Source organism: Podarcis erhardii (assembly GCF_964252035.2).
Source record: "Podarcis erhardii genome assembly, chromosome: 17".
NCBI lineage: Eukaryota > Metazoa > Chordata > Lepidosauria > Squamata > Lacertidae > Podarcis > Podarcis erhardii.
The window spans coordinates 5372673-5400521 of NC_138515.1; the positions used below are offsets into that span (position 1 = coordinate 5372673).

The 27849-nt window shown below is 49.7% G+C and overlaps 1 protein-coding gene across 1 annotated transcript in view; it reads right to left on the reverse strand.

Moving 5' to 3' along the window:
- Positions 1-10341: 10341 nt before the first annotated feature.
- LOC309332123 (metabotropic glutamate receptor 6-like) overlaps positions 10342-27849 on the reverse strand; it is a 52462-nt gene continuing 34954 nt past the window's right edge. The window contains exons 4-11 of the mRNA XM_081844943.1: positions 27284-27419; positions 26527-26681; positions 24863-25003; positions 22227-22427; positions 21312-21451; positions 18921-19856; positions 15468-15693; positions 10342-10422 (exon numbers count right to left, since the gene is read on the reverse strand). Coding sequence (XP_081701069.1) covers positions 10367-10422; positions 15468-15693; positions 18921-19856; positions 21312-21451; positions 22227-22427; positions 24863-25003; positions 26527-26681; positions 27284-27419 — 1991 coding nt within the window. The 3' untranslated portion in view covers positions 10342-10366. The remainder of the gene's footprint in view (positions 10423-15467; positions 15694-18920; positions 19857-21311; positions 21452-22226; positions 22428-24862; positions 25004-26526; positions 26682-27283; positions 27420-27849) is intronic.

Sequence of the window (27849 nt, forward strand, 5' to 3'; positions counted from 1 at the left end):
TTGAGGAATTCTATATACATAATGATTCATCACAGTACTCGGAAGCCTTATTACGAGACACTTTGAAGGCTGTCATACAAGAATCAGTGCAAATAAGCATTTTTAAAAGGAAAGAAGCGGAATGAAGGATTCACTATTGGAGCTATAACTGAATTAGAACAAGAACACAAACAGACTGAATAAAGTACCGTATTTTTCGCACCATAGGGCGCACCGGACCATAGGGCGCACCCAGTTTTTAGGGGGGGAAATCAAGGAAAAAAATATCCCCCCCAGCCCCAAAGAGCAGCATACAGGCTGCACGCAACCTCTCCCTGCCGGAGAGGTTGCCCGCAGCTATGGAAGAAGGCAAGGCAGTGAGCGGGATGGATCCCGCTCGCTGCTTTGGCTTCCCCTTTAGCCCCGTGCAGCCTCTCCTTGCCGGGAGACGCTGCGCAGGGCTAAAGAAGTCATAGCCCCGTGCAGCTTCTCCCTGCCGGAGGGGTTGCGCGCGGCTATGGCAGAAGCCTGCATTCGCTCCATAGGACGCACACACATTTCCCCTCAATTTTTGGAGGGGAAAAACTGCGTCCAATAGAGCGAAAAATACGGTAAATTGAAACAGAAAAATGCAGAACTCCAAACGTTAGAGGTAGGAAAAAAAATATGTAGCCATGCATTATGTGAACCAAAAATACTATTAATTTGGTGATGAGAACTCAATGTGTGCAGAAGAGCTGTAGCTCCATGGCAGAGCAGCTGCTTTGCACCCAGTCCTGGGCATCTCTCGGTTGGGCTGGAAGAGAATCGTGTCTGAAATCCTGGAGAGCCGCTTCCCGCCAGTGTGGACAGTACTAAGCCAGATGGACCGATGCTCGGACCCAGCATTTGGCAACTTCCTATGTGCTTAAAGCAGGCACTTGTTGGTCGGAGGAGTTCTGCATCTTGCCACTTGGTGTTGCTGTTTCACCACACTTCTTGCGAAGAGAGAGCCTTACCTGGAGCGACAGATGCAACTCTAGAGGGTGATCTTTTGGACGCCCCTTCACCCGGGATTACTTTCCCCCCTCCTTGTTTTTGATTCTAGGCAAGTGTATACACTCCAGGTGGTTCCCCACCCCCCAATAGAAATTGTATCTGAGTCACACAGAAGGTTTCTACCCTCCCACCATGAATGCTGAATTTGAAGTGGAGCATTGGGTACCAGCCTAATGGCTACTACTTCCTTTTTAGAGTTCTACAAGCAAGGGTAGAACTCTTAGACCAGGGGTCCCCAAACTAAGGCCCGCAGGCCAGATAAGGCCCAAGGGACTCGTTTATCCGGCCTGCAGCAACCACCGCCGCCCGCTCTTAGCGGTGCTGCGCTGCTGCCCACTTGTGCGCATGCGCAATTATTTCCAATGCACATCCGGGTCGGAGGAGGCCCATGCACATGCGCACAAGCTATTTCTGGTGCTCCTCCAACCCAGAAGTGTGCCAGAAATAGCATGTGGGCACGCTCTCCCCTTCCCTCTGGCCCGCCGTGCGATTAGCGCTGGAGACACTGGCCCAAGGCGTGGTAGGTTTGCTGACCCCTGTCTTAGACCAATCTCTCCCTCCCTATATGGTGGTACCTTGGGTTACAAACACCTCGGATTACAAACACTTCGAGTTACAGACTCCGCTAAGCCGGAAGTAGTACCTCATGTTAAGACCTTTACCTCAGGATGAGAACAGAAATTGTGTGGTGGCGGCGGGGCGGCAGCAGGAGACCCTCCATTAGCTAAAGTGGTACCTCAGGTTAAGAACAGTTTCAGCTTAAGAACGAACCTCTGAAACGAATTAAGTTCATAACCAGAGGTACCACTGTATGTGCACACAGGTGTGCTCTTTTACATTGGCTGAGGGTGAAACCATGTATGACGTCAATAATTGAGGCATCTGCCTTTGCCCGCTGCCTCCTTTCCTGTTGCAGCTCTTAAACGCTCCTCCTTCCCTTCCTTGCCTACCTAAAATATTGGGGGTGGGGGAGATGTTGCTGCAGATCAGCTTGGCTTAGGTTAAGAGGGTCTGGGTTTCCAGGGAGGCCAGAGTTGTGAGGAGGGGGCTGAGGGGGCTTTGCTTGCCGCATAAGGGATAAATGTGGCTGCCTGGCTCTTTCTGAGAGGATCAAGGCATAATGGATGACGTAAATAGAGGGAGCCATGAGGTTGGTTTCAGGGCCCTGGTCTGGTAGGCATAAAGCTAAACTGCCAGAAGGTAATGGGGGCCAGTGCAATGGTCTTGGCTAGCTGATTTAGGGACAAAGCAATGTGATTTAGGGACAAAGCAAGGGAGGGGCAGCTTTTGGGCCTTGCAATATTTTTAAGCTGTGATCTTTAAATTCTGTGTGTGTCCCCTTCCACTTCCAGCCTGTCATCTTGCTTGTTTTCAGTGCAATTCCATCCATATCTCTTCAGAAGTAAGTACCACTGAGTTCAGTGGGACTTCTTCCTAGGTAGAAGATAGAATTGCAGTCCCAGAATGTGAGATTTTTTTGTCAGCCTGCAGCTACTTACCAAAGCTCCTGGTATAGGTTGAATTAGGACACTAGTCAGAGGTGGGAATGGAAAAGTGTCTTGAGAAACAGGAGCCCCCTTTAGAGGTCTACCTTCCCCACCATTTATTTTCTTTTTCTTTTTATTAAGAGGGGAGAATTGAAACCTGCAGATCTTCCGCCTGATTTGGCAGGTCCTGGGTCATCAACCTGTTGCTCAAGATGGAAGCTGCCCCTGGATCTGACCTGCCCACAAACCTCGACTTTCTGCCCTTGGATGCAAAGCAAGCTGGGGTTGGTGAGGCTGCTGCCCATGAAATATTTACCCACCTGAAGTGGGAGTCGGGAAAAGCCTTAAGTGAGCGTTTTCTGCTTGGTCTTGCACGATGAAATATTTAAACGGTATCTGAGAACTGGGCAGCGTTTGTTCCGGAAAAGTGGCGCTTGGATAAGGTTGGCTGGGAAGAGGTTGACAACATCGGGGTCACGAGGCAGAATGGGACGCACAATGAAGGAAGTCATTGAATGAGATATCGCAGTCTTGGATGCGTGAAAACACCTTGGCACATAACAGAAGCCAGCCTAGATGGGAGAGAGGGATACCCGTGAACACGAGGGACCAGAGGACACCTGTTCTCATGCTGTGTTTTGATCTCCCTCCACCCTCCTCTCCAAACTTTGTTTGAATGGCAGCCTTAACCCTGAGCCCTCTGGCTGTGCTGTGCGTGGTTGCTGGCTTCTGCTGGGGACGTGCCAGAGAGGCCAGGCTGCGCTCTGGGGCCCAGAGACCCTCAGTGCCAGGCAGGCAGAAAAAGACAGGGATCTGGGGATGGGGCCCACAAGATGGGCCTGGGTGGCAGCGGTGGCAACCCCCTGATGGACTACTCTGCTGCCTTGGCCAAAGTGGAGCAGGGATCCCTGTGGAAGCCAGTGTCAGAATTTTGCTCCCCTTGCTGTCTCATCCTATGCCACTGTTTGGAGGAACAGAGTGGGATGGGGAAGACAAAAAATGGGTCAAGGCGAAGGAAATAAAATATTGTGTGAGTAGAGAGTTCAGGCAGAGGTGGGATGGGAGGGGTGTTATGGAGAAAAAGATGCTCAGAAGGAGAACCTGGCCTGGCTGAAGCGAAGTGTGTCTTGAGTCTGGTCCATTTCTGCATGGGAGGCCACTGGCGCACTTTCATGTATGTCACTTTCGGTTCCATGATGGAAGAAAGACGGAATATGAAAATGCTTAATGTACAGTGTGGACCTGCATGATTTGCATGAATGAATTCTGAAACATGCCCCTCCCCAAAGAATTCTTGATGCAGAATGTGAGTTATATTGCCATTTTTACAATCTTTCATTTAAGTGCAGGGTATATGCAGGGACGCGGGTGGCGCTGTGGGTTAAACCACAGAGCCTAGGGCCTGCCGATCAGAAGGTCGGCAGTTTGAATCCTCGTGACAGGGTGAGCTCCTGTTGCTCTGTCCCTGCTCCTGCCAACTTAGCAGTTCAAAAGCACGTCAAAGTGCAAATAGATAAACAGGTACCTTTCCAGTGGGAAGGTAAAAGGCGTTTCCGTGCGCTGCTCTGGTTCGCCAGAAGTGGCTTAGTCATGCTGGCCACATGACCCGAAAGCTGTACGCCAGCTCCCTCAGCCAATAAAGCGAGATGAGCGCCAGAACCCCAGAGTCGGCCACGACTGGACCTAATGCTCAGGGGTCCCTTTACCTTATATGCAAGGCCTGGTTCTCAAGCAGGTGATAAATCTCATGGACTTTAAATAACCAGCTGAATTCGTTGACAGTAAGGTCACTCATCAAATCCATTCCTTGATAAAGGGAATTGTCAACCCAGCGCCCACAGGAACCATGGCACCTGTGAAAGCCTCTAGTGGTGCCTCTGGGCCAAGTGCCTTAGAAAAACTCTGAGCTTTTATTTTTATTATTTTTTAAAAGAAATATATTTGGTCCTCCCAGAAAGTAAAGGACTCCTAACCGATTTCTCTGAAATACAAGTGTGGTCAATACCTTGTATATTTCCCCCAGTACTGAGGAATGCTATTGATATGTGTGTGTGTGTGTGTGAGAGAGAGAGAGAGAGAGAGAGAGAGATTTCTATGAGCAGAACCGGCAAACCATAGCTTACTTCATACGGTAAGCATAAATTGGTTGGGGGTGGTTGTCCCGCTAATTTTGTGTTGGGCCATTCATGGCAGCCATTTTGCGTTATGGCATGCCCCATCTGTGGCAGCCATTTTGTGACTGTCACCCCCAGCGCTCTCAAAATTTGAAATGTGCCCACAAGCTTGGTGACACCTGCTGTAAGAATTCCTGTCTGGACAGAGGCAGTCCACTTTTTTGCCATAGTTACTCTGATTTTTTTTTTTTTACACTCTCCTCAGCCCAGAAGGGGCTTAAATGCAGCCTCTGTACACTAACTCTTTCTTTAAGACTCTGTTAACTGCCTTCTGGAACATGCTCAGGACATTAATTTTTGAGCCTTTTCTCTAGGCTTATGCCATGTCCTTGGGCTTTCTACATCCAGTTCTTTAAACCATTCTTTTGTACTTGTTCAACAAGGCAATGCTCTCTGTTGGAACATCCTAGTCCATTTTAGAGCTAATTTTAGCACATTTTAAAGGGGGCGGGTGGGTGGTGTATACAATACCTTTCGTAACCGTCAACATAGCTTACATTTCTGCTCTGTTGCATTGCATGTTTTGAATATGAACTGTTAAAAAAAAAAAAAAATTCAGCTGAAGGAGTTGTATATCATATCCCTAAACATGGAAAGCCTGTACTGCTGGCATTTTTTATTTAATGGCAGTATTAAAAGCTAACCTCCATGGATGGGGGCAGTATACCTTGAATACCAGCTGGGGGGAAACCACCAAGCCAAGACCATCAGCTTCATGGCAGGCTTGTCAAGTACCCAGAGCAGCGGTAGTCAACACTGGACACGGATGCCCTGCATTGGCTGTGCTAGCTTGGGCAGATGGGAGTTGGAGACCAACAGCATCATGTAGCTGATCACTTGGAACCAAAATGTAAGATTCGGTGGACCTGTTTGTCAGCGCTAGCAAGGCCACAGATATCCAAATGAGTGAATGCAAAACTGTCAGCAGGCCCCAACTCCAGTGCTTCCAACTGACAGGACCAAGAGGAAGATGAGTTGGTGGGAGACGGCCTGGATTAGCCTATAGGTAGGGTATTTGTGGTACCCTGATATGTCATTAGACTTCAGCTCCCATCAGTGCCAAGCAGCAGCGCCATTGGTCAGGGATGATGGGAGCTGGAATACCCCAACATCTGGAGGAAACCCAACTTCCCTATCTGATGTAAGGAGTGGAACCTGGATTGACCCAAAAGCATGGCAAGTACCCCACAGGAGGTGACAAGTCGTTCTGCAAAAACACACCGCACTCCTCCCTCCCTCTCCCCATAGAAGGCAATGGTTCCTATTGACTTCTGAAGGACATGTCAGCTGCTTCAGGTAGAGTCTCAATCAGCGGTTCTCAACCTGTGGGTCCCCAGATGTTGTTAGACTACAACTCCCATCATCCCTGAGCTCTGGGGACCCACAGATTGAGAAAGGCTGGTCTAAATGGTTATAGGAAGCTGCCTTATATGGAGTGTTCTGTGTCATCTGCCTACGTTGAGTGGCAGTGGCTCTCCAGGACTTCCTGGACAGGACAGTCCCAGCGCAAAGTGGGACTAGAAACTGGGACCATCTACATGCAACGCTCTGCCCCACAGCCCCACTCTGCCCCCTCTGCTGCTGGAGCAGACAGTACCACTCCATCAGAGCTCCACACTTCATCTGCATGCCCTTTTCCTCCTCCCTTTCCCACCCACCCCAAGTCAATGGGGAGAAAACACCAAGCAGGCAGTTGCATGCTCGCCAGCTTCTCAAACAGCTGTACTGTAGTTGTGCAGTGTGATCCGCAAGACATTGGAATGTGATCTGCAATTTACTTCTGCTGGTGGGGGGCAGAAGAGAGGAAACCAGCTATTGGCTTCTGCTGCTAAAGGGCACGAAACAGGCTAGTCTTTTTCTGGTCATCTGGCAACCCAAAGAAGTTGGCTAGTCAGCGGTGGGCAGGGAGTAGAATCCAGTTTCTAGTTCAGAGCTGAGGAAGAGCCTGGGACCCTCCATCACCCTTGGCAGTTGGCCATGCTGGCTGATGGGAATCCAGCAAAATATGGAGGGTTATGCACCTCTGCCTCTCACCCCTCTTCTTGTTCCATTCAGGCACCCCAATTGTGCCCCAATTCAGAGCCATCTGTTCTTGTTTCCCTGCCCAGTTTTGTCAGTTCCCTGTGGGTTTTTGTGGGTTTTTTGTGTGTGGTGGTGTGTGAGAGAGAGATTTAACATGAGAGGGGAGATGGCGCTGGGCTTTGGGTGACCAAGCATGCTTCCAGGTCTTGCTGGCCAACAGCCTAGGCAGAGAGGTGGCTGTCAAAGTAGTCAGGGTGGGTGGGTGGGGGGAAACGAAGCTCCAGGCAGCGGATGCGCTGCGGCTCCTGGCAGCTCTGCCATGGCAGCGCTTGGAAGCCTCTGGGAAAGGGCTGTTGCCAAAGCAGCTTCTGCGCTCGCTTCGCCTCCCAGGGGATAGTGCCAAAGGGAGCATTGTGGGCAGCCAAACTGGATGCCTGTCCTGTATCAACAGCAAGTGCTGAGCCAAAAGGGAGGAGCCAAAGAAGTGTGTTTGTGGAGAGAAATGATGGGATGTGGTTGTTCATAGGAGGCTGCTGCTCAGTGCTACAGCATGGGTGGTTATACACAGAGCCAGCCTTGCCATCAGGCAGCATATCATGGTGGATATGGGGGGGGGGAGCATTGGCAAAGTACAGTCATACCTTGGGTTACAGACGCTTCAAGTTGCGCTTTTTCGGGTTACGGACCTGCTGAAACCCGGAAGTACTGGAACGGGTGACTTCTGGGTTTTGGGGGTCGCACATGCGCAGAAGCGATGAATTGCAACCTGTGCGTGCGCAGACACACCACTGCGGGTTGCGAACGCTGCGGGTTGCTAATGTGGATCCCGCACGGATCACGTTTGCAACCTGAGCGTCCACTGTATTAGGACAGAGCCGAATGCTATCCCCCCTCTAGCTAGCTTGCTGTCTTCAACCGTGGTGGAGGGTGCTGTCCTAGTGCTGAAATGAAGTCTGGTTGCTTGTACTGTACATGAAATTGGAGTGGAGCACTTAGAGGGAGTGAATCTTAGATGGACCATAAAGGTCATCTAGTCCAGCCCTCTGCAGTGCAGGAAGCTCAACTAGATCATACAGGACAGGTGGTCACCCAACCCCTGCTTAGAAACCTCCAAGGAAGGAGAGTTCAGCACCTCCCAAGGGAGTCCGCCCCACTGTTGAACAGCTCTTACTGCCAGAAAGTTCTTCCAGATGTTTAGTCAGAATCTCCTTTCTTGCAACTTGAAGCCATTGGTTCAGGCTTGCTCCATCCTCCACATCATGGCCCTGTAGATAGCCTCCTAAGGTAAAGGGACCCCTGACTGTTAGGTCCAGTTGTGGCCGACTCTGGGGTTGCGGCGCTCATCTCGCTTTATTGGCCGAGGGAGCCAGCGTACAGCTTCCGGGTCATGTGGCCAGCATGACTAAGCCGCTTCTGGCGAACCAGAGCAGCGCACGGAAACGCCGTTTACCTTCCCACCGGAGTGGTATCTATTTATCTACTTGCACTTTGATGTGCTTTTGAACTGCTAGGTTGGCAGGAGCAGGGACCGAGCAACGGGAGCTCACCCCGTCGCGGAGATTCGAACTGCCGACCTTCTGATCGGCAAGTCCTAGGCTCTGTGGTTTAACCCACAGCGCCACCTGCATCCCTTCAAGATATCCTCCTTAGATACCCTTTACATGTCCTCAAGCAGCAAAAATGGGCTGGTTCTGGACATAAAATCACTGCAAGCTGACTTATACAGAGTCAAACTGTTGGTATATTTAGTTCAGTCTTGCCTACCCTTGACTGGCAATGCTCTCTGGGATTTCAGATGCGTTTTTCTCTCAGTTCTGCCAGGAAATGCTGGGGACTGAACCTGGGACCTCCTGCGTTCATAGCAGATGCTCTGCCACTGAGTGATGGTCTTTCCCTTAAGCCATCCTTCCCCAGCTGGACACCCTCCCAGTCTTGTTGGACTCCAGCTCTCATCATCCCCAGCCATCGAGGACAATAGTCAGGGATGATGGGACTTGAAATCGAGCAACATCTGGGTGGCTGCAGTTTCCCTGTCCTTGGTGAAGGATATTAAATGTTAACAGATGAAATGTTTAAATGTGAGTTTTAGCTTTAAAAAAAACAAAAAACTTTAGCATATATTCTTCATTATACATCTTGAAGTGCCAGGTGAAAACCTTCCTCTTCAGCCAAGCCTTCAGCTGACGAACAGTACCTTGGTTCTTGAACAGCTTGGCCTCCTAAAAAATTGGCTCCCGAAGTAAGTGTTCCGGTTTGCGAATGTTTTTTGGAAGCCGAATGTCTGATACAGCTTCCGCTTGAGTGCAGGAAGCTCCTGCAGCCAATCGGAAGCCACACCTTGGTTTTCAAATGGTTTTGGGAGTTGAATGGACTCCCAGAACGGATTAAGTTTGAGAACCAATGTACCACTGTATGTCCTTTTAAGTGTACAGTGGTACCTCTGGAGATGAACGCTTCTGGTTGCGCACACGTCAAGTTATGAGCTGCACTAACCTGGAAGTAGTTGCTCCCGGATGCAAACTTTGCCCCGGGATGTGAGCGGAAATAGCAAGCTGGAGGCACGCTTTCACTCATGGCACCTCATGTTAAGAACAGTTTCAGGATAAGAACCGCTGGAACAAATTAAGTTCATAACCAGAGGTACCACTGTATTTGTATTATTTTGTTTCTGTTCTTGTTTTTATTATGTATTTTGTCATTTTATTCTGTATTTTTATGCACTGAACTGCCTTGAGATCTTCAGAAGAAGAGCGGTATACAAATTTTAATAATAATAAAATGTTTAAAAAAATAAGCCAAGTTTCTCAGCAGCTAGGACTTCATCACTGAATGCCAGGATATGTGCACATTCAGTATGTGGGGAGGACACAGCATGACAAGTTTCCAGTCCAATCAAACACTGTCTCTCTGGCAGGGGGGTGGGACTCACTTGGGCTCTGCATCAGGTAGCAAAATGTTGGCACAAGATTCCACAGAGCATAATTGAGGGCATAATTATCCCCCTGCCAGTCACCCCCAGTGTGTGGGGGTTGCCTGGAGTTGAATTCACTCATCCCTCCAGTTACAGAAGTATGACAAAGTTGTCTGTTCCAGTTGAATTCCTTTGCTCCTTGTAAATAACACCCCCCCCCAATCGCCAGTGCTTGGTGTTCGGGTTAGAGGGGGCACTTTCTGCAGCCCAGATCTGGACTAGGCAATGAACCTCCAGGTGCCTTCATTGTTGTAACAGGAGGGCTGGGAGAGGGGCAGCACACCAAGAATACAATGCCTTTCTGACATGGGCAGTTCGATTCTAGAGCTGGGTTCTAGAGCCTGTGTTGCCTTGGAATTGGACTCCAACTCTCATCAGCCACCCTAGCTATCATGGCCAATGGGCAGGGGTGATGGGAGGTGTGGCCCAGCAAACATCTGCAGTTCCATGGGTTCTCTACCCCTGCCAAGAAGAAGTAGGGAAGGGGGGGGGCGGTTGCACTCGGGCCTCAGTTAGGGCCCCCTGAATGCCCTTAGGCTGAAGCTGGGGGAGAAAAAAAAGCAAAGTGGTATTGTAAAAATACAGGTTTATTCCCCAACACATGCCCACCCCAGCCCCTTCTGTTGAGCTTCACCCCGCAAAAAACCCTCCCCCCTCCCATTCCCCACAATGGTTGTGCCCATCCTTTTCTTCGGTCATGTGGGCCCCATGGTCAGTTCTGTGTAGCTGATGTACATCACCTTAGGGAGGCCTGCAAAGGACACAAAATGGGGAGTTGTTAGAGAGGGGTGGGTGCGGGGAGGGATGGGCCACGCTGGGACCCCGAATGGGAAAACCTGCCTGCGGGGGGAGGGGAGCTGTTCAGTTTCTGGGTGAAGGGCTTTAAGCCAAGAACCTGGTTCATAATCTGGGGGCTTCCACACAGTTGTCCGGGCAAACGTGAAAAGCCCTCAAGAGACTTACAGCCCAGCTGTTTATATCAGAGACGGAGACACTTCAGTCTCCCTCGTGTTGGACTGCCTCTGTCATCATCCCTGACCATTGGCTGTGCTTGCTGGGGCCGATGGGAAGTGGAGTCCCAACAAGATCTGAAGGGCCAATAGTTTCTCCTACCTATGTCAACCCTGGCTCTAGACCAGGGGTCAGCAAACTTACCTCGGCGCTGGAGACTCCGGCCCGAGGCGTGGTGTCTCCAGCGCTGATTGCGTGGCGGGCCAGAGGGCGGGGGAGCGCATGCACATACGCTATTTCCAGCGCACTTCCGGGTTGGAGGAGCACCGGAAATGCTTGTGCGGATGTGCATCGGAAATAACGCTTGCACATGCGCACAAGCTATTTCCGGTGCTCCTCCGACACAGAAGTGGGCAGCCGCACAGCACAGCACCAGTAAGAGCGGGCGGTGGCGGGCAGCGGGGGTCGCCGTGGGCCAGATAAATGAGTCCCTCGGGCCTTATCCTGCCCACGGGCCTTAGTTTGGGGATGCCTGCTCTAGACCAGGGGTAGGCAACCTAAGGCCCATCTGCCAGAAGCGGCCCATGGAGGCCATTTAACTGGCCCACGAGCCGCCCCCAAACCGAGCTGCCTGCTGAGCGAGTCCCCACGCGCTGCGCTAAACCGGCACAGTGCGGTGTGGAGACTCTCTTCCGTGGCTCCGGAAATTGCTTCTGCACATGCCCAGGCGCCAAAAATCGCGTCTGCGCATGTCTGCAGCACCAGAAATTGCTTCTGCGCATGCCCAGACACTGAAAATCACTTCTGCGCAGGCACGGTTTTCGGCGTCTGGGCATGTGCAGAAGCGATTTCCTGCACTGCAGACATGCGCAGACGCGATTTCCAGCGTCACACTGCGCCGGTCTGGTCCACGGAGAATCTCTGCGGGAGTGATCCAGCCTATGCCCAGTAAGCCTTGCCGACCCCTGCTCTAGACTAATGGGCCCTTGCACATATACACTCTGCCACCACATGCTTTCTGTGGGATGTGATCCATGAGAGGCAGTCAAGTACAATATTCCTTGTAATGCTAGAGAAGACATGCGAGGGATGTTTGGTCCAGCCAGTCGAAACTTCCTGTTCCTCCTGGCTGGAGCATCCTTCCTTTTGCATGTGATAGAAGGTGGGCATGACCTAACCTGTCCAGGTAACAAAAGGACAAGCCACACAGCACACCTCCCTCTTTTTGACTTCCTTCTTCATTTGACCAGCTTTTAGCTGGGACTGCTTTGCTAGCTCTCAGCTAGCAGAAGCACTGGGATTATTCCCCCATATGGGGCAGATCCACATGTACATATCTGTAACTAAGTCTGCCTTCAGGATTCCAACTGTCAACTGATGTGAGTAAACGTCTTTTATTGACTTTGAATAAGATGGTTGTGTCTCTATTCTTTTAAGAGGGATTCAAGGGAACTTACCAGGAATGTACAATTCAATCTGAGACAGATTGAATTGTATAATAGTGAGAGGCTCACACTAGCCTGCAACCAGCTATCTGCTGTGCATATAAAAGGGGGAATGTAACTCTGCTACATAAAGGAACTTGCTAGCGCAAGTTAGGAAGGATATTAATAAACAATATATCCTCTCCTGCCACCTTGAACATCCCCACAATTTCAAGCTGCCATGATAACTCAAAACAAGTGCAGGGACCCTTTGGCTCACCAGATGTTGCTGAACTACAACTCCCATAATCCCTGGCACTTGGCCATGCTTGCTAGGGCAGATGGGAGTTGTGGTTTAGCCACATCTTGGTGTGGGGGCAGAACCTCCCCACTCCTGGTCTAAAACACAGTAGAGAGGGTGAGGTTCTTGGGCAGTGGAATTGGTGAAAGCTCGGCTTGCTTTTCAAAAAAGCCATTAGGTACGCCATCGCTACACGTTTCTCAAGATCACAACTAAACCAAACCTCCATGTTCAAAGGCAGTACTGTAGTATACCCCTGAATGGCAGGCAGTGGGAACTAACACCGGGGGGCGGGGTGTGTGTGTCCTGTCTACTCATGTCCTGCTCATGGGCAGCCAAGCACTTGGGGCTGGCTGCATTTGGAAGCAGAGTCTGGATTAAATTTCCCTTGGTCTAAATCAGCAAGGGAATCCCCATGTTCTTACAGTTGGGCCAGGTATATATAGAGCAATGAATATTAAATTGGGATGGCAGAAAGCTGGATTCCTGCCCCTCTTTCAATGCATGCAGAAGAACGGAATGGGGATTTGAATCCCCACTGGCTTGAGCAGAGACAAAATTGGGGGTGGTTTTTCTTTCATGTTCATTCAGCTATTGTTTTGTCGGTTTGTTGTTGCTTTAAGTAAAGGATGTGATCCTGAGAACGTGGGCAAAGTGGCATCTCCTGGGGCAGAGTGAGAGGGCAGAGGCAGCGTGAACAGGCAAGGTTCCTGCGTCTCGCCTTGTTTCTGCGCATTGCTTGGTCAGGCGTGCGCTCTTGGCTGTGAGCGCTTGCCATCTGCTCTGGGACATCCTCACCCAGAGGGTGGCTATTAATATTCCAGAGCCACCCCCGCCCCGCTTTCCCCTCAAAGGCCAGTGTGCAAAGGGGCTCCAGGCCTGCTTGCAGCTGCAGAAAACACGACGGGAGCGAATCTGCCATCTTCTTCGCCACACAGGAGCCCTTGGGGAAGCTTCCACGCTTCTGTGAGGTCCTGTTCATCTTTGGTGCCTGAACTTCTGAACACAGGGGTGTAAGCCTTGAGCCCATGGGCCAAATGCAGACCTCAAAGGCTCTCTGTTGGGCTCCAGGGTCCTAGCCCTAGCCTACACACCCACTATTCCTGCTTCATACTCTTCTTGGGAGTTTTTGCCTGGCTGGAATCTGCCCTTGAATTCTGGTCGTGCCTCTTGCTTGTCTGGATGGGTGACCCAGAGGGGTGCATGCATGCTGGGATGTATGTGTGGGCAGGCTCAAGCCCTGCCCATCTCCTGTTAAAGTGGGGGTGGGTAACTTTCCCAGCCCAAGGGCCAGTTTTCCCTTCTGGGGTCCATATGTCAGAGGTGGGCTAAGCCAAAGGCAGAGCAGCAAATAAAGATGACTAGTTTCCACCTGTCGTGCTGTTTCAGATGCCTGCTCAAAATAAATTCCATTCCAGCAGGCCTGCCCCGGCACATAAAGAAGTGGTGTGTACAATAGTACCTTGGTTTAAGAAAAGTCCTGTTTACGAACAATTCAGTTTATGAACTCCACAAAACCGGAAGGAGTGTCCTGGTTTGCAAACTTTACCTTGGTCTAAGAACCAAATCTGAACGGTGGAAGGGCACTGGCGGTGGGAGGCCTCATTAGGGAACGCGTACCTCAGTTTAAGAATGGTTTCGGTTTCAGAATGGACTTCCAGAATGGATTAAGTTCATAAACCAAGGTAAAAGGTAAAGGTAAAGGGACCCCTGACCATTAGGTCCAGTCATGACTGATTCGGGTTGCGGCGCTCATCTTGCTTTATTGGCCAAGGGAGCCGGCGTACAGCTTCCAGGTCATGTGGCCAGCATGACTAAGAAACTAAGCCGCTTCTGGCGAACCAGAGCAGTGCACAGAAACACCACTTACCTTCCCACCGGAGCGGTACCTATTTATCTACTTGCACTTGGACATGCTTTCGAAGTGCTAGGTTGGCAGGAGCAGGGACCGAGCAATGGGAGCTCATCCTGTTGCGGGGATTTGAACCGCCAACCTTTTGATCGGCAAGTCCTAGGCTCTGTGGTTTAACACACAGCGCCACCCGCGTCCCTGTAAGGTACCACTGTACTCATCTTTAATTTATGCTGATTTTATTTGTATGTTGATAATTGTTTTAAGTTATACTTGCTTTACATTTTACGTGTACTGCATAGGGTTCCTTTGATTAAGCAGTGCATAAATTATTCTAAATAAAAGGGATTCCAACTCCTGTCAGCGTCAGCCAGCACAGCCAAAGGCCAGGGGTAGTGGGAGCTGCAGTCCAACAAAATTTGAAGGAACACAACTTCCTGGTTTTCCCTGGTCTTTGAAAAGGACATGGTGGCATGTCTATTCCAGGCTTGCAAGGAATTATGACAATAGCTCCAGGGTAGCACTATTAACTCAAGTATGTTGAAGTCACATTATGTTTGGACTTCACCAGGCTTACTGTAAACTTATCGAGGAGGTTTGAGATCCCCACAAACCATCAGGAAGACAGTGAGGTCCAGCTTGCTTGAGAGAGAGAATGGGGCTCTCAAACCCCTCCCCTGTCCTCCCCCCCCCATTTCTGCTGCAAATTCCCAAGTAGCAAGTAGCCCTGACTACCTATCAACTACTATTTTACCAGGCCTTTCCAACAGGGAGAAACAAAGGGCGATTAGGTGAAGGCCCTGAAACTCTCCCCAGCTCTTCAGGATTTCCTGTTAGGTCTGAAAACTTAAACTGATAGATTAATCAATGAAAATGTCAGTTGATTAATTGGTAAGGCCCATTTTTAGTGATGGAAATTTAAAATTTTTTAAACCAGTGGGGCTGAAGTTTAAGAACACACTTCCTTTCACGTCGAGGCTATTTTGGTTCTGGTGTGTTACTGCAATGAGGAACGAGAGAGAGAGAAAAAGATCAAAGTTGGCCTTTCCTCCAAACAACGGGGGGCAAAAAGCCCCCGTTTCTGTCAGGCCCAAAGGCACAGCGGTCGCGGTACTGGGAGGAGTGGGAACACCGGAGTGGGAACACCTTGGGGTGGCAGAAGGAAGGGGGTGGTACTTACAGGGCAGACGGAGGTCAGTTGAGGCACATCAGGAAGGGGCCACCGAAAGAGAAAATAAGACAGCGATACCTACTTTCTGGCTACTTACTGTCCGGCTTCTCGTCTTTGCTCTCGCCGTTCTGCGCCCCTTTCTGCGAGAGCCTCGTGGAGGCATTGACGGCCGTGGCTGCTGCCTTGAAGCTGCGCTTCCGCTTCTGCACGTTCTGCTCCGGGTGGAAGATGATGACGTACACCTTGGGCACATACAGCATCCCCAGCGACACATAGGCGCTCAGGCTCATCGAGATGGTCAGTGTCGTCGTCTGAATGTAGATCTGGCAGGGAGAAGAACGGGAGGCTGGCCAAGAAAGCAGGAGGGCTCTCTTTTCTCCCTCTACTGGATTGGGCCCACTTCATTCAGCCCAGACACTGAGGTCCAGCTCCGAGGGCCATCTGGCGGTCCCCTCACGGCAAGAAGCGAAGTTACAGGGAACCAGGCACAGGGCCTTCTCGGTGGTGGCGCCCGCCCTGTGGAATGCCCTCCCACCAGATGTCAAGGAAATAAACAACTATCTGACTTCTAGAAGACATCTGAAGGCAATCCTGTTTTGGGAAGTTTGAAATGTTTGATGTTTTATCATGTTTTTAATATTCTGTTGGAAGCTGCCCAGAGTGGCTGGGGAGGCCCTGCCAGATAGGTGGGGTATAAGTAATATATTTTCATTATCATTATCATTATCATCATACAATTGTGGGGGACAAATCTCATCCCAGCCTGTATCATTTCAGGTTTTGAGTGTTTCCCAGAGTTTCCAAAAGCTCTGCCTGCAGAAAACTAGCACAGCAGGGTTCAACCTAGCCTTCTCTCCTGATCTGTTATTTGTCGAGAACCAGGGATGTTTTTCAAACCTGCAGCCCAGCCCAAGGAGAGCTTCACTGCCTAATTCTGTCGATTGTCCAACCTGAGCACAGACAGGGAAATAACTTGCGACAGAGAGGTGGACTGTGATGGATTTTTAACGTGCCCTACATGCATTTAACTGGTGTTTGCATGCCTAAGACTGTTGATGTCAGTGAACTTAAGGCCCTTCTGGAATGGTGCTTTATTGTGAGCCCATTCTGCAACACCTTCTTGATGCAATAATAGTGTATTAGTGGCACCACTTAACTAGCTGCTTTCTCAATGCTAACACATTATTGCTGTCTGGAGGGGCTGTAGCAGGAGCTCCCCCCCCCCCCCCAGCCTCAAACATTAATGGTTTGAAAAGTTGCAGGGTTTTAGCAGGAAGTGAACGGATAGGCACAAATAGGAAATGAAGCTGTGTAACAATCCCAAAACTTTTGCAGGCAGGCACAGCATTTAAAGCAGGATTGTGTCTGACTGCCACAGTAGGCACAAATCATCCCTGATATGGAAGCTTCTCCAAATGATTGAAGGGGCCTGACACAATGTCCTGACATTGCACATGGGGCCCTCTGAATATGGAGAGGGCCCCTGGCCTCCTTAAAAAGGGTTGGAGGCCCATAGTGCTTCAGCCCCCAGGAACTGGCACCCTTGCCCGGAAGGGGCCCTAAGAGACACCCAACTAAAGGAGCGTCTCCACCCCCATCGTTCAGCCCGGACACTGAGATCCAGCGCCAAGGGCCTTCTGGCAGTTCCCTCATTGCAAGAAGTCAGGTTACAGGGAACCAGACAGAGGGCCTTCTCAGTAGTGGTGCCCACCCTGTGGAACGCCCTCCCTTCAGATGTGAAGGAAATAAGCAGCTATCCTATCTTTAAAAGACATCTGAAAGCAGCCCTGTTTAGGGAAGCTTTTAATGTTTGATGTATTATGGTATTTTAATATTTTGTTGGAAGCCGCCCAGAGTGGCTGGGGAAGCCCAGCCAGATGGGCGGGGTATAAATAATATATTATTATTATTATTATATAACTCAGGACTGGATCAGGCTGTCTTGGGTGTCCCATGTCAGCTCATATGAGTCTGCCTGAACTACTGAAGTCCATCGCACTCAAACCTTTCGAGAGCTAAACCTTGTTCCCCCACCTCTGCCCTGGATTGAAATCGGAGGCATGCCTCACCTTTATACCAGAGAAGGTTCACTTTGGAAATGGGGCAGAGTCAGGATTTACCCACCGGGAGAGAAATCTGCCTCACTCACGACATGAACTGGGTGGGAGGCAAAAAGGCGAGAGGACCGCCTTGTGCAGAGATGCGCCAGGCAGGCACATTGCACTCCTAGGCAACCGTTAATTACTGAATGAATGTGACTTATCATGGCACCCCTGGCAGCTCCCTCGCTGCACACCCTCTGAGAATGACAGACTTGATAGTTCAGGAAATGTTGTGACATTTAAATCCCAGGAGCGCAGAACTGGAGGAAGGCTTGGGGGTGGGTCATCGGTCTAAGTTCCCATCCTGCTTGCTTTATTGCAATGGTATTCCTCTCTCCAGACAGCTCAGGGCAGCAGATGTGGGGTTATCTTTCCTCTTTCCTCACAATAACCCTGTAAGGTTGGCTAGGCTGAGAAATCGTGACCAGCTCGGGTTAACTCAACAAGGGACAAACCAGTAGGTATTACATATACAAATGTGGGTAATAAAGTCTTGACTAGAAATTGGCCACTCCGTCAGTTTTGGTTTCTCTTAGTTTTAAGACCTCGTGAAAATTCACCAGCACTTTAAGTGTGTATTTCTCCTAATATGAAGAGTTTTGCATGCAATTTCCCCTAATATCCAGATTTTTGCAAAGTAGTTTTGCCTAATAGAATGCATTTCTGTGAGTTGTCTTCACTAACATGCACTTTTATGTGCACTTTCCCCTAATTATATGCATTTTTGTAACCATTATTTGGCATTGCAAAATTCAGAGAAATGCAAGTTTTGAAAGGTGCTTGTGTTTTAGTTCTCATACTGTTTCAGGAAAGTGCCCATCCCACTTCCCACCTGCAGTCTGAATTGGTACAGCCCAGCAAGAAACCTTTCATAGAGAGCTTCTGCCTGCCTGTTTGAGCTCCTAGGGCCAAACCATAGAATATATAGCAGATGTGTGAACAGTCTCCTGAAATTGGGTGTTTGGGTTTGTTTTTTAACTGAAAAGACAGAGGGTTCCTGCATCCTTTCCCTGAGGAGGGAAAGGCAGCCTGGAGAGGGCAATTCTGACTGGACAAAAGGCAGAAGGGAAAAACATCCCTTTCTGCTGCTGTTATCAATAACTTCTCACATGTTATCCTCTAGCCAGTGTGGTGTAATGGTTAGAGTGTTGGACTATGATGTGGGAGAGTAGGGTTCAAATCCCCACTCAGCCATGAAGCTCACTGGGTGACCATCGGCCACTTACCATCTCCTAGGCTAACCCACCTCACAGGGTTGTTGTGAGGATCAAATGGAGAGGAGAACTATGTACACCACCTTGAGATCGTTGGAAGATAAAGGTGGCCTCTAGATGTAATAAATAAGTAAATAAATAGCTTGGTCCTTGTGCGCTGCTTAACCCAACCCCTGCCACGCCTACCCCGTTTCCTTTCCTCTACAACCCACTTCTTGGCCTGGTTGTTCCCACCTTCTCTGCTGACTGCGCTGTGCCAAAGAAGATGGGCACAAAGGCTAGCCAGACGATGCAGGTCGTGTACATGGTGAAGCCAATGGGCTTGGCCTCATTGAAGTTCTCTGGCACGCCACGGGCCTTGATGGCATAGACTGTGCAGGTGACCATCAAGATGATACTGTAGCTGAGGCAGGAGATGATGGACAAGTCTGACATGTCACATTTGAGCACCCCCTGGGCAAACTCCGGGTTGGGCGTGCGCTGCTCTTCATAGTCAATGATGCTGTGGGGAGGTGCGACCCCCAGCCAGATGACCACAGCCACTATCTGGACTGAAATGAGGCTGAAGGTGATGACCAGCTGGGAGGTGGGACTGATGAATTTGGGGGGCGTCACTGACTTCTTGCCTTGCTCAAAGATGCGGTAGATGCGGTTGGTTTTGGTCAACAGAGCAGAGTAGCTAATGGCCATGCCCAAGCCCAGGAAGAGGCGCCGTAAGGCACAGACGCCAATGCCAGGCTCCGCAATCATCAGGAAAGTGATGGTGTAGATCAGAAATATCCCTGTGAGCAGCACGTAGCTCAGCTCGCGGCCGGAGGCTCGGACGATGGGCGTGTCGTTGAAGCGGATGAAGGTGATGATGATGAAGAGAGTGCCAAGAATGCCCAGCATGGCCAGGAAGATGGGAAGAATGGCCCAGGGGGAGCTCCACTCCAGCTTGACGATGGGGGTCGGGCGACAAGCTGTGCGGTTAAGGTTGGGCCGCATGTCAAAGGGGCACATCTCGCAGTTGAACTCGTCCAGCTGGTACTGGTAGCCGTCGCACAGTTCGCAGTGCCAGCAGCAGGGCACGCCCTTCACCATCTTCTTCCTCTCGCCGGGATTGCAGGGAAGGCTGCACACAGAGGACGGGATCTCCTTCTGGCCGCCTGACCACTGCATTTCATCAATCTATAGGGGGAGATACATAAACAAGATGGGAGCCACAGAGCAGTGGTTTCCAAACTGTTCCAAGGAACCTGAGCATTTCCAGGAAGCGTATCAAGGATTAATCTCTCCAGATGTTGGTTCTCCAGATGCTGGACTCCAGCTCCCATCAACCCCAGCCAGCTCAGCCAGTGACTAGGATTATGGAAGTCCAGCAACTTCTCTGGACGGTCAAAGGTTCCCCATCCCTGGATAAACCAGTGAGAGGACCAGTAATTGTGGAGAAGCTTCCCTGACAGAGTTTACTGGCCATCTTCTGCAATGTCATCCAGGCCAGAGAGGCCCAACCTGTGGAGGCCTTCCTGTGAACCGAGTGTATCACAGAGCATGCCCCAGAATCCTTTGTAACAAACAGGGGGTTCCATAGTAGACTCTCAGGGCTTCCTGGGCACCTAAAGGTCATTGTGGAAAGTATTTCTTTAAAAGCAGAACACTTTTAAAACACCTCTGCAGAGGAAAATTATTAATGTGGCTGTGAGTCCTGGGAAACCTGCTGGCTTGTTCCCACCTGGCCTGAGAGGGCAGGGCCCTCACTAACTCCAGCTACAAAAGCTGAGGGTGCTGAACAGCAAAGGGGGTATTGCTTGTGGGGGCGGTTGTTGGCTGGGGGTTGTTGCTGTATTTTTTTTTTAAAAAAATGTATCTTTTTTGTATCTTTATTATGTTTTAGGTGGAAACGCCTCTTCTACTAAAATGTTTCTTCAGTGACCATGAGACAAAGGTGCACCATCTGCAAAGAATGCCAGCCTGACAGAGGAAATTCCCATGAACACACTGCCCAAATGTACAACAAATTGGAAACATGGTTATGGGCTTTCCAGGTATATGGCTCTTGCAAACCATGGCTGTCATGGACAGTGCGGAACCAATGTGGTGCATTTAAAGAAGAAGAAGAAGAAGAAGAAGAAGAAGAAGAAGAAGAGGAGGAGGCTATAGGACTTGTGCAGCCTTCAAGCACAAGCTTGAAGGACAACTTCCATGGAGAACAATGTGATGGGTTCTGGGCTGGAAGGTGAGTTGTGAGTTGAGTTGTGGGCCTGGGCTTTGAATGAGAACTTAGCAGAAAAGAGTATGGGTTCTCTTCATTCAAAAAAGAGGGGTGGGGATGAGCAGGTGAGAAGGCAAAGTCAGGCCACCGACTGAATGACCTGTGAGGCAACCAATGACAGGCAAATAGATCTAGGCACCATAGAGATATAGAGGGCAGAGTGGTTTGTCCTAGAGACCATGCTGTATTCCTGCCTTGCATATGCAGGACTGTGTTGCACTCTGGCCTTTTTCTGCACCTCAAATATCCTGGTCTGATGGTGTCAGAATGCAACATGATGTGGCTGCCAATGAGAACACAGATTCCTGACCAAATCCTCACTGTGTTCCAGGCCCCACAGCAACCTCTAGTGCTATGCTTGGGTCACTCACGTTCAGACGTAGGTATTCTGTCCACTGCCCGATCGCCTTGTACCCGGGGGTCGTGGTGTTTGTCAGCTGGTACTGGAAGATGTCATAGCGGCCGGGCGCATCTCCGTTCTCGTTGAACATCACAGGTGTCCCAGCGCTGCCTGTAGGAAGGGGGGAGGGTTACTGCAAGCAGGATGCTCACTGCCTCTCTTGAATGAGATGGCTCTCAAAGGGCGTTAGACAAATTCAAGGAGGACGGGGCTATCAACACGATGGCTTATGATACCTTCAAGGACAACAATGGCAACACAGTTCTAAATTACCGGTTGCTGGGGAAGAGCAGTGGGAGACTTCATTGTGGTGTCTGACTGTCCACTGTGAGTTACTGGGTCCTGAGTTAGATGCGATGGATGCCAGCAGGGCTCTTCAGACTGTTATGGGATTGGGGGTTGGTTTGGATGAGGCCTGCAGGTCCCAACCAAGCCTGTATCTAGTATCTGTAAGATGGGGTATGCTGTAGAAGAGATCTACTGAACTGGCCAAACCAGCCTCTGTTGTTAGCTCAATGCTTGGGTTTCCAGACCTCCAGGTCTGACCTGAAGGCTTCAGGTTTCCTTGCCTGTTGGCAGATAGTGGCCTTGAGTCTCCAGGTGGATGGGAATGTCTTTGATTTGGGCTGCTCCTGTGACATCACTGGGGGCCGTCCCCAGATCTCAAGCTTTGGCCCTGAAATCTTAGGGTCTGAGATGCTCCTAAGCTGGCACACCTGGCTCACTTAGGTTCCTTCATTTCAGTTGACCTACTCTTGAGTTGGCCTAGCACTAGAGACAACCCTCAGTCTTAAATGCATGCAAATATTTAAAAGGGCCCTTTGTATCGGAGGCCAGGTGAAGCAACCTGACGCTACTGCGGTCAAAGGGACTCTGCCCATCTCACCATTGAAGTTGACTGCGAGGATGTAGCGCAGCAGAGTCTGGCCATGGATGGGGTCCATCTTTTCACACACCCCGATGTGGCCTGGGCAGAGGTCCAGGTGCATGTTGTGCAAGGCGTGAGCCATGGCATAGACGGCGTCAATGACAAACTGCACCTTCCCCTCCTGTTCGTACGTTGCGTCTCTTCCAATCCGCTCTTCGCCTGTGGCGGGGGAAGGGTAAAATGTGGATCAGAACCAAGCACAGAGGGGGGAGAGCCAATGATGAGTCTACTTAGAGTATGACAATGGGAAGGGAAACTGTGGCTCCCATCAGCTCCAACCAGCCAACGGCCGAGGAAGAGGGTGGGAGCTGGAGTGCAACTGTGAATAGGTGAGTGTTACTCTGAAACTTTTGCCATGGTCTATTGCTGTAGTGTAGATTATGGCATGGGGAAATGCTGGCATAATTTAATATGACAGAGACCTCCGTTATGATCTTTCTTGACCTCGGAAGCAGTCTGTGTCTTGGAAGTTATCCTGAGCTCCTAATACTTTGTGTAAAGATCAGCACATGTAATCTGGTTACCAGTAAAATCTAATCAGCACCTCCTGTGAAACAATGGTTGCCACACAGACAAATAGTAAGATTAACTTTAAGGCAGGAAACAAAACCAGGATAACCACTTTAGTCATTGCTCACTAGGATTATGTACTTTCAACTTTTAATTAAGCTGAATAAGCAAAGAAAGAGGCAGGAGACTCTTGTTTGCCCCTTGTGGGTATGAATTGCCTCCAGGTGGGCAAAGAAGGAAACTTTAGAAAAAGTTCCCCATTTTAGGCCACAGGTAGCCAACTTATGTACAGTGGTACCTCGGGATGCGAACGGGATCCGTTCCGGAGCCCCGTTCACACCCAGAAGCAAATGTAACTAGCAACAGCACGTCTGCGCATGCGCACGTCGCTTTTCGCCACTTCTGCACATGCGCACGTCATTTTGAGTGCCTGCACATGCGCGAGCGGCAAAACCCGGAAGTAACGTGCTCCGTTACTTCTGGGTTGCTGTGGAGCGCAACTTGAACACACTCAACATGAAGCATATTCAACCCGAGGTATGACTGTATATTGTGGGCAAGTGGACCAGTAAAAATTTTTTGTTGGCTACAGACGTTTGCCGGTTTTATTTCCAAGTAATAATTTATTTCCTGTAATAAAAAAAATTTATTTCCCGTAATAACTCAGACATCTCATTATTTTACGATGCACATCCTTTGATCAAAGAATTCAGCACCATACTGATAATTTCAGTTACAGCTGGGTGTCAGCTGAGAAGGAAAACAAACAAACCCCCAAATACTGTCAGTTTTGTCAGGCAACATGGAGCGGTTTGGGTCCAGGCAGAAGCTCAGGAGAGAATGTGAGAAGAATTGGGAACCTTTGTGATAATGGCAATAACAGAACCCTCAGAAAAAAGCCAGATTCAACCCGAGTCTATCTCAGCCAGGGGAGGCTGGATTTGGGGGCTCCAGGCAGGGAAAACCAGTATTTTGATATTCTGTGGAGGGGAAGGGGTTGGGATGGCACCACTTGGAAATCTAATCCCCTCCATTCCCTGCAGAGCGGTGAAATAAACCCAGGCCTTGCAGCTCCCCGATAATATTCCCTTTCTAACACCGCTGCCTCTCAAAAATAGGGATTAGTGCACAGCCAGGCTGGGAGGAAATAGTTGTGAACCAGGTGAATGGGGAGCACTTGGCAACAGCTGTTCCATGTATCTTCGAAGGAACAGATGGATCTGTCACTTTTGGTTCTCTCACTTTCTCCTTTTTCTAACCCTGAAGTTGTTTGCATTTCTGCATTCTAACTTCAACTCCCCACATTTCTGCAGCAATTTATGATTTTAAAAGAAAAATCCTCACAATAATGTGTTGGCATTTCAATTGCATACTTCTCCCAACAAGCACAATTTTGCCTACCACGCACATTTTTGCAAAGCAAAATTTCCTAATATAATGCATGTTTGTATGTTGTTTTCACAAATACATGCATTTTTATGCAGACTGTTGCCTAGCATATGCATTTTGTACATATGACTTGGCTGAACAGCTGCACTGCAAATTTTGAAGGATGCCCGTGTTTTGGTTCGCATATGGCTTCTGAAAGTGCAAATTTGGAAACCAAACCACATGAGGAATGGTTGAAGGAGCTTGGCATGTTTAGCCTGAAAAAGCGGAAACTGAGAAGAGGTGTGATAGTCCTCATCAACTATCTCAAGGACTGTCACATGGAAGAAGGAACAAGTTTGTTTTTTACTGCTCTGGAGGGTAAGGATTCAAACCAGTGACGTCAAGTTACAAGAAGGGCAATTCCAACTAAACACCAGGAAGAACTTTGTGACAGGAAGAGCTGTTTGAGGGTGGAATGGACTCTCCTTCATTGGAGGTTTTTAAGCAGAGGTTGGATGGTCATCTGTTGCAGATGCTTTAGCTGAGATTCCTGAATTGCAGGGGGTTGGACTAGATGACCCTCAGGGTCCCTTAACTATATGATTCTATGATTCCATGGTAGGTTCATCTTCAAATGAGAACTTACTTGAATTCCTCCCCCATCCCTGGTACCACCCTGCCTTGTTTTAAGCTCTCTCCCAAAGCCTCCATACCAGTACATTTCCGTGCCCCTTCATCAGGCTGCAACCCTGGACGAGTCAGTTTACATCGGAAATCTTCCTCCCAGTATTCAGCAAACCAGATGTTGCGCCGATTGTTCTCCAAGGAGCGTGTGGTGAAGTACTGGTCAAAACCTTGGGGGAGAAAACAGGGAGGTCATGGCCTTTGTAGGCATCCTTCTACTGCATTGCCAACTTTTTCACCAGCCTCCGTAGCTGCCGCTGTACTAGGAGCTTGACCTCTGTAGACATTAAGGTAAAGATAAAGGGACCCCTGACCATTAGGTCCAGTCGTGGCCGACTCTAGGGTTGCGGCGCTCATTTTGCTTCATTGGCTGAGGGAGCCAGTGTTCAGCTTCCGGGTCATGTGGCCAGCATGACTAAGCCGCTTCTGGCGAACCAGAGTAGCTCACGGAAACGCCGTTTACCTTCCCGCCAGAGCGGTACCTATTTATCTACTTGCACTCTGACGTGCTTTCAAACTGCTAGGTTGGCAGGAGCAGGGACTGAGCAACGGGAGCTCACCCCGTCATGGGGATTTGAACCGCCAACCTTCTAATCGGCAAGTCCTAGGCTCTGTGGTTTAACCCACAGCGCCACCCGCATCCCTCTGTAGACATTAGCAGCTGATAATATTCTCTCCATCCATGCAAGAAAAGTTTCACCTTCTGATTTCAGCAGATCATTAAAGGCCCAAGAGCCAGCCAAGATGACTTTTTCTCTAGTCAGCTGGCAACCCAATCTTTACAGTACTTTATTTTTAAAATGCTGTGTGATCCTGTAGGGGGGGTGAGGGTTCCCAGAAAATCAGTCCCTCTGTGTTATAAGTCCTTCTATCTTATCTAAAGAAGGGATGGGAAATCTCTCTCTCTCTCTCTCTCTCTCTCTCTCTGTGTGTGTGTGTGTGTGTCCCTGAGGTTGTTGACCTCTGGATCCAATCAACCCTAGATATAATGGCCAATGATCAGGGATCATGGGAGTTGTAGTCCAACAACATCTGGAAGACTACAGTTCCACAGCCCAGAACAGGCAGAAATCAATCAGCTTTGCTCAGCCTAGAGCTGCTGAGATAGGGAAAAGTTGCACCTGTTGATTTCTGCCTGCATCATAGGCTGCTGTCAAGTGAATAAAAATGGCAGCCCAAGTCATAAGATCCTATTTCTACAGAAATAGTCAGTCTACCCTCCAAGCAAATATTTGTTCAGGCTCCCTGATCTTTCCATTCCTCTATTTTGGTTCCAGACGAATCAATTCAGAATGACTGCCAGCCATGGCCCCGTACTCAAAGTCACTCGCAGATTAAAACCCTCAGGCAGGCAGCAAAAGTGAATGGGGAGTCTTTCCTCATAGCTATGAATGGCTGGTTTGCAAGTGTGTTAAGTCGCAGACCCGGGATCCCCTTAAAATGGATTAGCTACCACTTAATGTCCTTTAGCGCCTTCTCGTATTCTCAACCAGGGCAATTATGGTGCGGTGCTTAAGAGCAGATTAAATTTAGAAAGCAAGTGTGTTCAGGTGAGAAATAAAGCAATGGGAAGAATGAGGGTCAGCTGAGGTCCCATGTCCCAAAACATCCCATCCAAAAAGGTGTGGGGTCTACGTCTGCCTGTCGTACTCTCTCCCACTACGATTGGCCCCAGTGCCGTCTTGTCACCTACCTTCCACAGAAGCTCGCTTGGGTAGGATGGTGACGGCTCCTTCAGCCACCTCTTCTTGCTTCAGAATAGGAGAGATCTTGGAGCCCCAGCTGTCGGATCCGACCCACAGGAACTGGCCGGTCAGGTTGGCCCGGCGTGCAGCCCCCAGCACTCGTCTGCAGGGGGCGCATGGGGGAAGCGAGAGTTATATCTGAAGGAGCGTCTCCACCCACATCGTTCTACCCGGACACTGAGGTCCAGCTCTGAGGGCTTTCTGGCGGTTCCCTTACTGTGAGAAGCAAAGCTTCAGGGAACCAGGCAGAGGGCCTTCTCGGTAGTGGCACCCGCCCTGTGGAACGTCCTTCCGCCGGATGTCAAAGAGAACAACTACCAGACTTTTAGAAGACATCTGAAGGCAGCCCTGTTTGGGGAAGCTTTTAATGTTTGATGTATTACGGTATTTTAATATTTTGTTGGAAGCCGCCCAGAGTGGCTGGGGAAACCCAGCCAGATGGGCGGGGTATAAATAATAAATTATTATAGTATTATTATTACCATATTTTTCCATGTATAAGACGCCCACATGTATAAGACACCCCCTATTTTTAGGACTCCAATTTAAGAAAATAGGGGGGAGATTGCCCTGTGTATAAGACAGTTTCCCACACAATTTTAAGGTAAAAAAACCCTAGTATTGTACACGGAAAAGTACGGTAATACCTCACCCAACGCTCCCCCTGGAGGACGTGTTGTGCATTGCCGCTAACGGCACACTCACTTGATGTCGTCCTCGTTGGCGAAGATGATGATGCCGCGAGCGTTGGGGGTCTCCATCAGCCTCTTGATCATTTTGTCAAACTCTCCCGGCTTGGGTTCTCGTGGGATCTTGATGGACTGGGCGATACAGACTCCACCTGACAGGTGTAAGAAAGTTTCAGGAAGCGATTGGGAGGAGCTCAATGGTGCTAGAGATTCAGTCTCTAGCCCCTCCATTTCAGAAAGGACGAGGTGCCAGGGGATACGACAGAGCCTTGCTTGGACTCCTAGGCAGTTGCCACTGCTCAGAGCAGGCAAGGGCCTTCAGAAATTGCTGGACTACAACTCCCGTGACCACTGGCCATGTTTGCCAGGCCTTATGGGAGTTTATTATTCATTTCATTTAATTTCTACCCCACCTTCTTCTCCAAGGAGCTCAAGGTTTCGGACACACATCCCCCCCCTCTCCATTATTATCCTCGCAACAACCCTGTGAGGTAGGTCGGGCTGAGAGACTGGCCCAAGGTCATCTAATGGGATTCATGGCTGAGAGGGCATTTGAACCCTGGTCTCCTAGTCCAGCACTTA